At 40.4% G+C, this 13,829-nt stretch overlaps 1 protein-coding gene across 1 annotated transcript in view; it reads right to left on the bottom strand.

The window, feature by feature from the left end:
* FGD3 (FYVE, RhoGEF and PH domain containing 3) overlaps window positions 1-12,764 on the bottom strand; it is a 187,411-nt gene extending 174,647 nt beyond the window's left edge. The window contains exon 1 of the mRNA XM_036738768.1: window positions 12,532-12,764. Within this exon, the coding sequence (XP_036594663.1) occupies window positions 12,532-12,568 (37 nt within the window). The 5' untranslated portion in view covers window positions 12,569-12,764. The remainder of the gene's footprint in view (window positions 1-12,531) is intronic.
* Between the last annotated feature and the right edge of the window lie 1,065 nt (window positions 12,765-13,829).

Here is a 13,829-nt window from a genome sequence, read left to right on the forward strand (position 1 = left end):
CCTAAAACGTATTTTGCATATAACTTGTTTGTACATGTTGTCTCCCCTATAGAATATATAAGCTCCTAAGGACAGAGACTGTTTTTTACTTTTGTATCCCCAGTGCCTAGTAGACAGTAGGTACTAGATACACCTTTCAGTTTATTGATAAAAATGTAAAACCATATGGGGTTTAGAAATACTGTTTAACAGATTTTATTTAATAGTATTTTTCCCCAATTATATGTAAAGACAATTTATAACATTCTTTTTTTTTAATTTTGGGTTCCAAGTTTTCTTCCTCCCTCCCTCAACTCCCCTTCCCTAAGATGGTAAGCAACGTGATACAGGTTATATGTGTACAATCACGTAAAACATATTTCCATTTTAGTCATGTTTAATAGATATTTACCAGTAGAAAAGGAAAGGTTACTGATGTGGAAGTCATTTATGAATGAGCTAACTTGTTAAAGAAATATTAAAATCAATACTAAACTAGTATAAAAAAATAAGGATGAGATATGTTATGCCATTGAGGCATAGCCTGACCTATTTTTAAAAGCCATTGAGGCTGAAAAGATGATAAATAGATACGATACAAGAACAGACACTGCCACAGATTATCACCAATTTTTAAAGAAGTTAAATGATATAAAACAATCATCATAATGAAGAGACTAAAAAATCAAGGAAATGCCTCTGCCAACATTTGGTCTCCTTCCCAGAGAGGAAGGCACAGCAGCCAAGGGCAACACCTGTTTAGAATATAAACTCATTTGTAAAACCTTTATAGAAGAGGATGGTGGAAGATTATGAGCAGTTTTGTTTCATAAAATAAGGAAGGAAAAACAAGTTTACAGTAATATTAACAAGACCTCCAAATCAAGTCATCTTGAAAGTATTTAAAGATGAAAGAAAAAAGATTTGCAAAAACTCTTCTAAAAAAAATCTTTTCATCATCATGAACAGTGGAGTCATCATGTTTGGAGACTATCCCGGAAATGCTAAATGAAGAAGTAGAAAAGGCATTGAAGAAAACAAAGATGGGAAAATTACCTGGACTAGATTCAATATGCAAAAAGAAAGTACATGGAAAAACATAACTTTGAGGTTGTAGAGTGGCCAACTCTCAAGGTATATGAAGGAGAAGAGTATGCTAAAGATTTGGAAGAGACCTCAAATGTTACTATTATTCCCAAAAAGGCAACTGATAAAATGTTGTTAACTACTGACCCACGTACTTACTTTTACAATTCTACAAAAATTTTATGACAATTTTATGTGTGTGCATATACATGTGTGTAGATAGACAGATAGACAGACAGATAGATAGATAGATAGATAGATCGATCTAGGGCATCCTCAATGGTTTGAGGAGGGAAGAAGCAAGTAATATAAAACCAAAAAACAGCAACAGCACTTGTTTAAAATTTTAAAAAAGAAAAAAGGAGCAACAAAAAACATTCTTTTTTTAATTTCATATTTTATTATTTAATATTTTTTAGTTTTCAGCATTGATTTCCACAAGAAAAATCATTCTTTTTAAGGCACACTTATACACTGTGGGCAGGGCTATGAATTGTTCTAACCATTCTAGAAAGTAATTTGGAATTATGCTAAAAAGTTACTAAAATGTCCATTTCCTTTGACCTAATAATACCACTGCTAGGTGTATACCCCAAGGAGATCAAAGATGGAAGAAAGGCCCTCATATACCATATTCTAAAATATTTATGGCAATACTTTTTGTGGTAGCAAATAACTAGAAACAGAGTAGATATCCACAGATTAAAAATATCTAAACAGTGTGAATGAAATACTACCACATTATTTTTTAAAATGATGAAAATGAAGAATTTAGAGAAGCACCAAAAGACTTATATGAACTGACACAGAGTAAAGGAAGGGAACCAGGAAAATGGCATACATAATGACTACAACAACGTAAATGGAAAGAAGAAAAACAAGAACAAATCACAAAAAAAAAACATATAATTATAAAAACCAAGCTTAACCCTAAAGAAAAGTTTTAAAATATATATATATTTTTTGCAGAAGTAAAGGGCTATGGGTGTAGAACATTATGTATACATACAATCAGATTTAGTTGTTGCATCAGCTTTGCTGAACCATTTTTTTCTTTCTTTTTTATTCTGTATTACAAGGGATGGTTCATTGGGTAGGGTAAAGAAAAGGATATGTTTGGTAATAAAAGTGATATAAAAACAAAATTTATCAATAAAATTTAAAATAAAAGCTAAATCCCATTCTAAAAATATTTTTAAGGATTTATGGATCTTTGAAAAGGCTAACCAGATTGATAAACCTTTAGCTCAACTGATTAAAAAGATGGGGGCAGAAAATGAAGTTACCAAAACAAAAAATAAGGCAAAATCACAGCAAAACCAGAAGAAATAAAAATAATTTTCAAAACTATTATAAACAGTTACACATCAACAAAACCAAGAACAAAAGACAAATGGAGGATTACTGGCAAAAATAAAAAAATACACAAGGAAACATCACACATGAGAGAAATTTTAAATAATTTTAAGATTACTTAATCTTAAAATCTGAATCCAATCTCAAAAAAGCAAATAAACAGAACTACCAAAAAGAATCCTCCTGGTTTTGATGGATTTATAGGAGAATTCAATCAAAAATCTAAAAGATCAGCTAACACCTATGATACATAAATTATTCTAAAAAAAAAAAAACCTCCTTTTACGATACCAACATAGTCCTAATACCCACCAAGGAAGGATAAAGCAGAGAGAGACACCGAGGGAGAGAAGGAAAGGGAGAGTGAAAAAGAGAAAGACACACACAGAGAGAGACAGAGACATAGACAGAACTGTAGGATATCATTAATGAATATTAATCAATTCAAAAATTTTAAATAAAATTCTGACAAAAACACTACAGTAATTTTTCAAAAAAAATTACTATAACCAAGTTGGATTTAGTATGTACTAGGGATGCATGGATGGTTCAACACAAAGAAAACAATATAATCAATATTTAAAAACAAAAACATCCAAAACTACATGATTATTTCGATCCATGTAGGGGGAAAAAAGCTTTTATAAAGCACATTTCTCATCTACACTTTTAAAAACACTTGTCTACAAAGAACAGTCATAAAGGAATCTTTTTAAAGATAAAGTATATCTATCTAAAACCAAAAGCAAACATCATCTGCATACACACTGGAAATTTCCACAGTTAATACAGGAATAAAGCAAAAATGGCCCTTTGCCCTATATATTATTTTATTTCTAAAAATATTAGCAACAGCAATAAGACAAGGGAAAGCAATTGAAGGCATAAAAATAGGCAAAGAAGAAACAAAACTATCCCTATTTACTGATGCCGTGATAATCCACCTAGAAAATCCTTAGGAATCAGCAAAGGATTTATAGGAAGACATTGACAAGGGTCATCACAAGTTGGGTAGTCATGGACAAGTAGTTCCCTGCACCACTGGAGGGAACAAACTCACTACATCAATGAGATCACAGATCCATCAACATATTATTACTAGGGTAACACTGGAAAGAACACTTAGGAGTCATGATACCTAAATTCTAGTCCCAGCTCTACCATTAACTTACTGTGTGGCCTTGGGTCTCAGAATACTCATCTATAAAATGAGGGAACTGGATTAGATGATCTCTAAGGTCCTTTCCTACCTTAAATTCTGATAACCATTAAGATTTCTAGATTTTGTGTATTTATCTATATAAATAATAGAATACAAATAATATTTATATTTATAGATACCCCAAAAATAGGAATACAATATCCCTAGGCTTCAGGCTAATAATTTCCCTTTCAGATGTTTGGATACTCTGTCTTTATTAGTTTCAATATGGGATAACCTCAACCATTCTCCCTAAAACTGCTTTATAGCAGAGTCTTAAGTGGACTTAAAATAATTTCAATCTGAGAATTTTAAAAAGCATGACAATATAATTGGATGCAATCTGGATTACCGCAGAAATAGAATCACTGTTTTAGGTAACAGTATTTTACACTAAGTTCACAAAAAAGTCTATGGGAGATGGTTCCCATATGGAGAAGATGTTTGAGTTTTTGTTTAATAATGAAAAAGCTTTAGGTTAATACTTATATTTCCATATAAGGCTCTATTCTAAGCCCAGGGTTTTGTGATACATTGTAAAACATGTTATTGCATATTGAAGACAAGGTTGCCACAGTCTTGCCTAATTGTATCTTGTTCTGTTTATACTGATAGAGTTTGCAAAAGGATTTGGGTTCATGTCAGGAAGCAAGAAGCTCCCTTCCATGGAGCCAGCCCCAAAAGAGGAAAGAGAAAAATCACCTGGGAGGTGGTGCCAATGAAGCAACATGTCAGGAAAAGCACCCACCTGGAACTTCCTCTAATTGATCCTAATTCTGCCTTTCACCGAAAGTAATGCTGAACATCCTGATTACTCTTCTGGAGCAACAGACCTTGAAATATGTGAAAGCTTCTACTTTTTCGCTTAGACACACAAAGCAACATGGTACCTTTAGTGTCAGACAACTCAGGTATGTGTTTCCCTTTGGGGGCGGGGGGAAGAGGGAGAGAGAGAGAGAGAGAGAGAGAGAGAGAGAGAGAGAGAGAGAGAGAGAGAGAGAGAGAGAGAGCGAATCTCCCAATGTTTGGGAGTATCTTTCAAAAGATTAAAGAATAAGTAAATACAAAACACTGCCTAAAGTCCCTCACTTTTAAAGGAGGTGGGGGTGGAGGAAGGGAAACAGGAGTCAGATCTGTGAAGTTCATTGGTATAGGGACAAATAGCTACTGTTCTTTTAACCTGTGGTCTTAAAAACTTGCCTAGGATATGAAAGGCTTTGTGACTTGCCCTGGGTAACACAGAGAGAAAGAGCTAAGATTGAACCCAGGTGTTCTTGACTACCCCACTGAGGCCACCTCTCTATCCACTTGATATCCACCAGGATGCCTTTAACTAAAACTGTTTATATTTAAGTAAAACTGAAAATACTGTATTTAAAAGAATCCCTTCACTATGACTTCTTATAATACTACTAACATTTTCTTTTTCTTTTTTTATTGGGGGGGGGGGGCAATCGGGGTTAAGTGATTTGCCCAGGGTCACACCCGTTTCATTTTCTGAGAAATAGTGTGTTATTGAGTACTGAACGCTGCCCTGGGAATCAGGAGACTGAGGTTTTTTTCCTACATCTGCCACTAACCCCCTTCTTTCTATGTGACTCTGGACAAGTCACTTTCCCTTTGGGCAAACTCAAGTTTTTGACTCATAAAATGAAGCAGTTGGACTAGACAATTTCAAAGGTCCTTTTACCACTAAAGTTATAGGATGCTAAATAGAACACTTTTGCTATAAAAAGAACTCTAATCTCTATCATCAAGTGTTTTCTTAGCACACAGAGTATTTAGATATGCCTACATACTAACAAAGGTTTATTCTGATACAGGCATGGAGCAACTGGATTTCTATTCAAGTTGAAATTCTCTGACCCCTTCAGACGAGGACTCCAAAATATTTACAATACTGCCTGATAGTTTGCTCTCTTCAGAAATATGAAGTTTAAATATTTGCTTTCCAATAATGACCCAATCCAAACCATACACCTCTGCAACAAAGTCCTCACTTTCTTTGGGAATACGATTCTCAAAGAATAAATTATTCAGACCTGAGTAGGTTCTACCTCTCCATAGTAGTCCAACAGAAACCCAAGGTGGGAGGTCAATCTTTATTTTCTGAGTGATCAATTTCAAACATAACCAGCAAATATGAATACTGAAGAATGAAAATAGTTTATTCTTTAAGAAATATTTTGCCAGAGATAAGAAGATTGACTGGCACAGATGTCCATGCCACATACTCCTGTCAGATAACAAAGATAACACAGAAACATCAGCCTATAGCATTTATGTGGCAGCATTTTTGTGTGATCACATACACATATGTACACACACACACAGTGAGTCTCAAAAGTCTTAATGCCATTTTAAGCTTTAATAGCTTAGCTGTTTAATTTGATAGCTCTGTAAGTTTATTTAAGCTTAAAATTACACCAAGACTTTTAGGACTCTATATGTAGATATAGGTATATATAATATATATTTCATTTTAGAGAGAGAAAGGCAGGGCAAGGGCTCACAGGCATAGACCTGGTAGGGATCTCATAGCTCATCTAATAAAATCTCATTTTATAGATGAGAAGACTAAGGTAAAAGAGGTTATGACTTGTCCAAGGTCACAAAAGTAGTAAGTGGCAAAGATGGGATTTGAATCCAGGTCCTCTGACTTCAGAGCCAATGCTCTCTCCCTGTATCACTGGGTCTCTCTCAATTCATTCAAAATGCAGCATGGACTAGAGGATGGAATGGCAGCCCTAGAATCAGAAAAAATGTGAATTCAAGTCCTCTGACTTGATACATGACCTTGGACAAATCACCAAACCTCTCAAGCAACTCTCTAAGACTGTAAGTGGCAGATGGGAGCCTATCTACTTTAGTACCTCATTATATTAAAGAATAGCTCCGAGGAGCAGGGCCCTTTACTGCCTCCTGCTGGGAGACAGAGATAAACAGAATCAAGAAACAGCCCCTAATCTGGAGCTGTTATAGGTGGTCCTCCTCATCACCCTCATCACCATCGTCACCATCATCGTTCCTGTTGTTATTTTTGGAGAGGGGGGTAGACAATTGCACAAAGAAGTACAATGCAGTGCAGAATCCACTAAATGATACTTAAACAGAAAAAAAAGACCATGGGGAATTCAGAAGATGGAGAGGAAATGACCAATTGGGAAAGAGTATGGTATCATAGAAAGAGATTTGGGGTCAGAGGACAGAGGTTCAAATCACAACTCTGCTACTTACTGAGTTAGACAAATCACTCTGGGCCTCAATTCTCTCACCTATGAAATGAAGAGTTTCAACTAAATTATCACTAAGGTTCTTTCTAGCTCAAAATCCTATGATCCAATCAGGATCAGGGAAGACTTCATGGAGGACATACCCATTGAGCAGGGACTAAGATTTAGAAAGGTGGAGATGGAAGCATGAACAAAAGTCTTGGGGCAAGCCTCCCCTATCCTTAAAAAAAACTTCACTTGCCCTGCTGTCCCATCAATGTGAATTGGGTTTAAGTGAAGCAGAGTTGCACAAAGCCTTTCACTTTCTATGATACTTCTCATACTTCTGTTTTTTTTTCTATCTCTGCTCAACTAAATGTAGCTGTTCTTCCCACAATACACAAGGTTCTCTTCTGAAATCTCTTCTTTTTTCCCTTCCCCTGTCATTCATCCATATTCAATTATCACCTGTACACAAGATGAGTCCCAAATCTCTATATCCATCTCTAATATTCCTCTTCCTCTTCTCCCTCCTCACAGGAATTTAGCAGTCACCTTAATTTTCATTACATAAACTAGATTATATGGTCAGATATGGAATAGCACCCTCTCTTGTGCTTTATTCATCCTGGAGATGGCTGGGCAATGATCACATTCACGATGCCTGAGACCACCCAGATCAATGATGATGGGGCTACTCTCCAAGTGGGGCTCAGGCTGAGACAACAGTGCACCATTTAGCAATGCTATGGAGCACTTAGAACTTGGTCAGGCATCAAAGGTGCCAAGGTTATCCACTGCATCCTGGGCTATCCTGCCACTGGACTTTGATGACTCAGGAAAGAGAGGGTGAGAGGTTGATGACTGTGCAACTGCCTCACGTAAATCCAATTCACATACAAGTCAGGATATCACCAGTAATGTCACTGGTCCTCTTCAAAAACAAACAATTCCTTTCTCCTAAGAGCTCACATCCTCCATATAAAGAGGGAGAAGAAAGAGATACAAGGCTGCAACCTCCCTACCCATCTAGAACACAGAAATAATTTTTTTCACTTGTCAAAAAGAAAGACTTCTGGAATAAGTGAAACTATTTTAGGAGGCTATTCAGCAGTACCAATAGGAACACAGGGCCGGGCCATCTCCAGTCATCCTGATCTATATCTGGCCACTGGATCCAGATGGCTCTGGAGGAGAAAGTGAGGCTGGTGACTTTGCACAGCCCTCCCTCACTTAAATCCAATTTATTTACAAAGATGGCATCATCTTCCTGATGTCATGGTTCTCTTCGAGAATGAAGGACAAACCACACAAGGAACACAGGGTTACTTCCCCCGGTAGATCAGTGCTCGACTAGTGTCTGAAGAGTCTATGCCCCATGCACGCTCTGACCCTGTTACCCCTCTACTCAATAAACTCCAGTAAGTCTCTATTACCTCAGGGATCAACGATAAAATCAGTTTGCTTTTAAAGCCCTTCACCAACCTGGCCCCTTCCTATCTTTCATATCTTAATCCCCTTCCTGTAGACCAGAAATAATGTGTCCTTACACAACTCATCTTCCAATCCCCTTCCTATAGACCAGAAATAATGTGTCCTTACACAACTCATCTTCCAACCCCACCACTTTTCAGAGAGTACCCCACGAACTCCTTCCTGGATGTCCTCAATTGCCAATACTCTCCTTCCTCACCTCTGGCACCTGGCTGTCTTCAAAACTCAGCTTAAATTCCACCTTCTGCAAAAGGTTTCCCTTCCCCACCCCTTCCTACTTCTACTTTCCCTCTGAGACTACCTCCAGTTTATTATCTTATTAGATGTAACCTTCCCAATTAGAATGTGAGCTCCTCCATGGAAGAGACTTTGTGTGCATAGTGCTAATAAATACTTGTTGACTAAGAGTCAGCCCCAATAACTTCTCCCACATATATCCATAATCAATAGTAATTCATATCTACAGTGATTTAAGATTCATGAAGGACTTTCCTCACAACAACCCTGTGAAGAAAGTAGTACCGATATTACTATCCTCATTTTACAGAGAGGGTTAAATCAGATATTTGCAATCATTCACCTGACAAGGAGTGGAGTGAAGATCTGCACTCAGGTCCCCTGGCTCCAAGACTATAATTCTTTCCATCATATCCCAATGCCTTGTCATCTCATTTGACGCTCACAGTACCCCTGTGAGGCAGGCAGATAAGTAATGTGGCTAATTTACATCTACAGAATCACATCCTGACACTATTTTTAGGTGGTCCTTAGGGACTTGGCCTGACCTGGGGAAGACTACGATAAAGTCAAACAGGGAAGGATTACCACGTAGCAGCTAGGACCCAGTGAGATTAGATAACATAAATTTGTGACACAACCACTTGATACAATTTTGTGGCTTTCTCCAGAAATGGAATAGGAACAGAGAACGTAGGTGATGGGGTAACCCTGAACGATAGTTTACCAAAGAATGACTAGATACAGGAAAAGAGGACATGAGACTAAAGCTAGAAGCACAGTTATAGTATACAGCATATAATTAAATTGGCCAACCAGGGGTAGGATCCAGACTGGGAAGGGAGAAAAGTGAGGCTGAACTGGAAGAATAAGGAAGAGGGAAGGGCTTACATGTCATAGTTATGATGAAAAAGAGGGTTAGGAGTAGTGAAATAAAGTAAAAGATGGAAAGATAGCAAATTGTTATTAGAGAAAGGAATTTCGGAATTGTGGATAATGAAGGTGGCACAGTTAACAGCAGATAGTGATAGCAAGAATATGGCTATCTCTGTTGTTGCTGAAGGTGATCTGAAGGGCCAAGTCAAGGGCACTAAGGAAGCTAGAAGATCAGGGTGCTTAAGGCACAACTATTTGAATATTAACATCCTTGAGTCTGAAGGCAAAGTGGATAGAATGACTGTGAGCCAGGTACTGAACTCCTTGAGAAAAGAAAGAGAACATATAGGTCAGCAAATCACTGCCATGAGGATCTGGACTGGGGATCATAGACAGATAGAGAAAACTTCAAAGAAAGAGAGTGTTTCATGATGGTAGGAAAGGGACTGTCTGAAAGGGACAGTGGGGATCAAGAGCTCAAAATGTCAGGGTAAATGAGAGAAGATGGGTAGCTAGTGTTGGCAAGAATGATCAGGAATGTGCTATTTTCTGGAGAGAGCTAAGTTTCTATTACATAAGAAAATGGAGGGTAAAAAAGTAAAGTCATCCAAAATGAAGGAAAATTTGTTAATTTTTTTTTCATAAAGTAGGCTTTCTAGAGGGCAAAATAGAAAGGAATAAGGGAGGAGGATATCAACTGCAGAGCCATAGGGCTGAGATGGGTCCAGATGAGTCTGGGGCAGGGTAGGAAATAGAAAGGATTTTCACCTCAGCAGATGCTGCCACTAAATCATAAGGACAGGTAAAACTGGAGATGAATCTGTCCATCAGCAAACAGCACTGAGAAAGAACCAAATGATTAAGGACTTCTGTCCTCTTGGGTCCTATGATGTTGACCATGGATTCATTTCAAGGTGTCAATGTCAGCTTCCCTGGCTTGTCATTCAAAACTTGGAGATGGGGAGGGAAGGGGGAAGAGTGGAGATGGTAGGTAGTTTTGTCCAGGCATCTGGGTTAATAAATAACCAACGTTCTAGTATCCCAGGGAAGCTGAACTCATACTCAATACCAATATAGCTCAGTGATTATGGAACTCAAATAGAAAAAGGTGCAGGATAGCTCCATATTGACTTAGAAAACCACAAATTAACATTATCTCTGTTGTACTGTATTTTTATTTTTGTTAAACATTTCCCAACTATAATCTAGTTCCTTGCTTCACTAAAGAGTTTTGCAGCCTGAATTTGATAGCTCTGCTATAGTTGCAGTTCAAATGGTGGGACTATATGAAATAACATATTATAAGGTACTTTGCAAACATCAAAACACTATATCAATCAGTTAGCCAAGTATTTCATAAGTCTTATTATGTGTCAGACATTGTGCTAAATTCTGGGGATACAATCCATTAGGTTGTAAGCTCCTTGAGGGCAGAGGCCCTCAAGGCCTCAAAAAAGGCCCTTTGCCTTTTTTTGTACCCTTGGCACTTAGTAGTGTCTGGCACATAGAAGCAGCTTAACAAACGTGTGTTGATCAAATGATTGACACAAGGGCGCACATATCCTTCTTCTAAAGTATAACCAGTCACAGTTCTGCTTTAAGAAGATCTATTACTTGCATGACCTTTGTATTTACTTATTTGTACATATGTTTTATTTCCATGCCCCCCGCCCCCATCCAATATACGAGGTACTTTAGAGAAGGGAATTTCATCTTTTGTCTTTATATCCTCTCTGTCTAGCTCAAAAAGCCAAGTAAGTAGCGGATGCTTAATAACTGCTTGCTGGTTTGGTTTGAACCTAGCTAATAAAGATAGAAGAAAGTTTCAGTGTCCTCTCATGCCTCAGGGTTGACTTGTAATATTCAGTATAGTATACAGATGAATTGGAAGCTGCCCTTGGGGGAAAAAACTCTCAGGATCCAGTTCCACATACAGTGTGGCATAAGCAGAGCAGCCAAATTCCCTAAGCATTTAGAGCTAGAAGGAAAATTAGAGATCATCCAGTCCCTTCTCTTCATTGTGAAGATGGGGAAACTGAGGCCTAGACAGGAATGACCAAGGGTGGAAAGGAAATAAGAGGATTATTAAGGTCAGGCCTCCAAAGTCCAAATTCAACATTTCCCAATACACCTTGCTGCCTCTGGATACTTGACTTTTCTTTAATGACATCTTCCATTAGATTAGGAAAGAGGTTGAATGGAGCTCTCTGGCTCCCCTTGGGGGGACAGTATAATTGAAGAAGGCTCTGAGGAATAAGAATTTGCCAGACTGTTACACACCCACACCTAGAGCTCTTTTGCAAGGGCTCCTGATGGGAGAAGCACCACGAATAAGAACTTCGGGCTCCAATCACAGAGTTCACCCCTAGCAGATGGGGGAGGGGGGAAGATGGGGACTGGGGTTAGGACGGGGGAGAATGTCAGTGTTTCCTTAGTCGGGGAAAGTTTTCTCCTTTTCTATTCTACGTGAAAAGTTGGTTTTTTTACAAGTTGTTCCCATTCAAGTCTGCAAAAACCAGCCTCCAAGATTGTTTCAAAGTGGTTTTAGTCGGGGCTCTGAACTCAGGGGCCTGTATGGGTTCCCATTTACTCCAGTTACAAAGAGTAACACCGTAAAAATCTTAAGGCTGCTTCTGCATTAACGCCCAAGGAGCCTCATTTTCAAGGTGGAGGACCGATCCGACGGGGTGGGGAGAAGTAGCTCGTACCCACAGCCCACTTTCCCAGGATCGAGTCCGAAACCAAGATAGAGACCGAGACTCGGGGGTAATTTGGATTGACCCCCGGTGGCCCCTTTTATCAAACCGGATGAATAGGACTGCTGCTCTCAAGCAAAAGGCACGCGATCCACCAGGCAAAGTGGGAGGAGGAGCCCGCGGACCTCAGTTTCCATTTTTGTAAGATGAAGAGGTTGTCCTAGATGATCCCGAAGGGCCCTTCCAGTTCAAAATCTATTATCCCGCAGAGGCACACACCGCCCCCCCTTCCTTATCCCACTCTGTTCCAGGGGCGGGTCCACAACTCAGCTTCCTTCCCTCCCTGCCCCCCCCCTCCCCGCCCCCTCCTCTCTCCTCCCCTCTCCCAACTCACCCTCCGCCTCCATGGCGCCCCCCGCTCTTCTATTCATGCCAGGAGCAGGGAACCAGAAGGGGAAGGGGGAATCCGAGTCCAGGTTGGGGTCCCGGAGCCCTGGCGCCCTAGGGGCCACCGCAAGAGAAGCAGCCAGAGCAGCGCGGGGCCGGACCGCATCTCGCCAGCAGCGAGGGCGGGCTGGCGGCCTCGCTGGTTCCCGGGCTCCCTCCCGCCGCCGCCACCGCCAGCCCCCAAACTCGGCCCCGCCAGGCTGGGGGCGGGGGGGAGGGCTCGGCGCGCGCCGCCCAGGGCTCCCGAGGGGGCTCAGTCCCCGCCCGCCAGCCCGGAGTCCAGCCCCCGCCGTCAGACCACCCCCGCCTCCTCGGCCGCCCGACCAGCCGGCTCCTCCCCTGCTGCCGCCCCTGCCCCCACCCCCACACTGGCCTCCGGGCCTCTGCGGGTCCCGGCCCGGGCTGCAGCCCAGAAGGTCACCGAAGCGAAAGAGGCTGCGGGAAGTGCTAGGGCTGCTGAACTCCAGACCCTAAGCAGCTAACTTCTCCAAGGACACTCCCCTACATCTGCCTGTCCTCTGCAGAGCTCTTCTTTAGCCCTGGTGCCCCGCACCCCGGCGCTAAAGTCTCCGCTTTGTTACTTCACTGTTCCCATCTTCATCCTAACAATTCTTTGGGCTTTACGGTTTACGTGTAAATCGGTTTTTTCACAATAACCCTAGAGACTAGTAGTGGAAGTACCATTATCCTCCTTTTACGGAGGAAACAGCCTTAGGGAGGTTAAGCAACTCATCCAAGGTATATTGTAAGTGATGGAGCTAAGATTCCAATTTAGGACTCTAGGCTCTGGTGCCCTTCCCAATGAATCAATCTGCCTCTCACATGATTATGTACAGTTTTCCCAACCAGGGCCACGAGCTCCAGATCCTGAGGAAGGAGGGAAGAAATGAGAGAGGGAGTGAGGGAGGGATGGGGGAAGGGAGGAAGAGAGGAAGGAAGGAAGGAAGGAATGGAGGGAGGGAGGGAAAGAAGATGGAAGGAAGAAAGGAAGGAGGGAAGAAGGGAAAGAAGGAGGGAGGGATCATTTTAACTTTAGCCTCCTTTCTGCTTGCTCCTGCACAAAAGTTCAAGGTTTAAACTTCATTCCCTGCTATTTTCCCAGCTCAAGTCTCTAGTGAAGCAAGAGAAGGAGATGTGGATAAGCTAACAAACTGTACAATTACTTCATGAATAATCTTTTGAGATGTAAATGAACACAAACCAATTAAAACCAGAGGCTGGGCCTATTGAACATTGAGTAAATTA

This window comes from Trichosurus vulpecula, chromosome 9 (assembly GCF_011100635.1).
Source record: "Trichosurus vulpecula isolate mTriVul1 chromosome 9, mTriVul1.pri, whole genome shotgun sequence".
NCBI classification, from domain to species: domain Eukaryota; kingdom Metazoa; phylum Chordata; class Mammalia; order Diprotodontia; family Phalangeridae; genus Trichosurus; species Trichosurus vulpecula.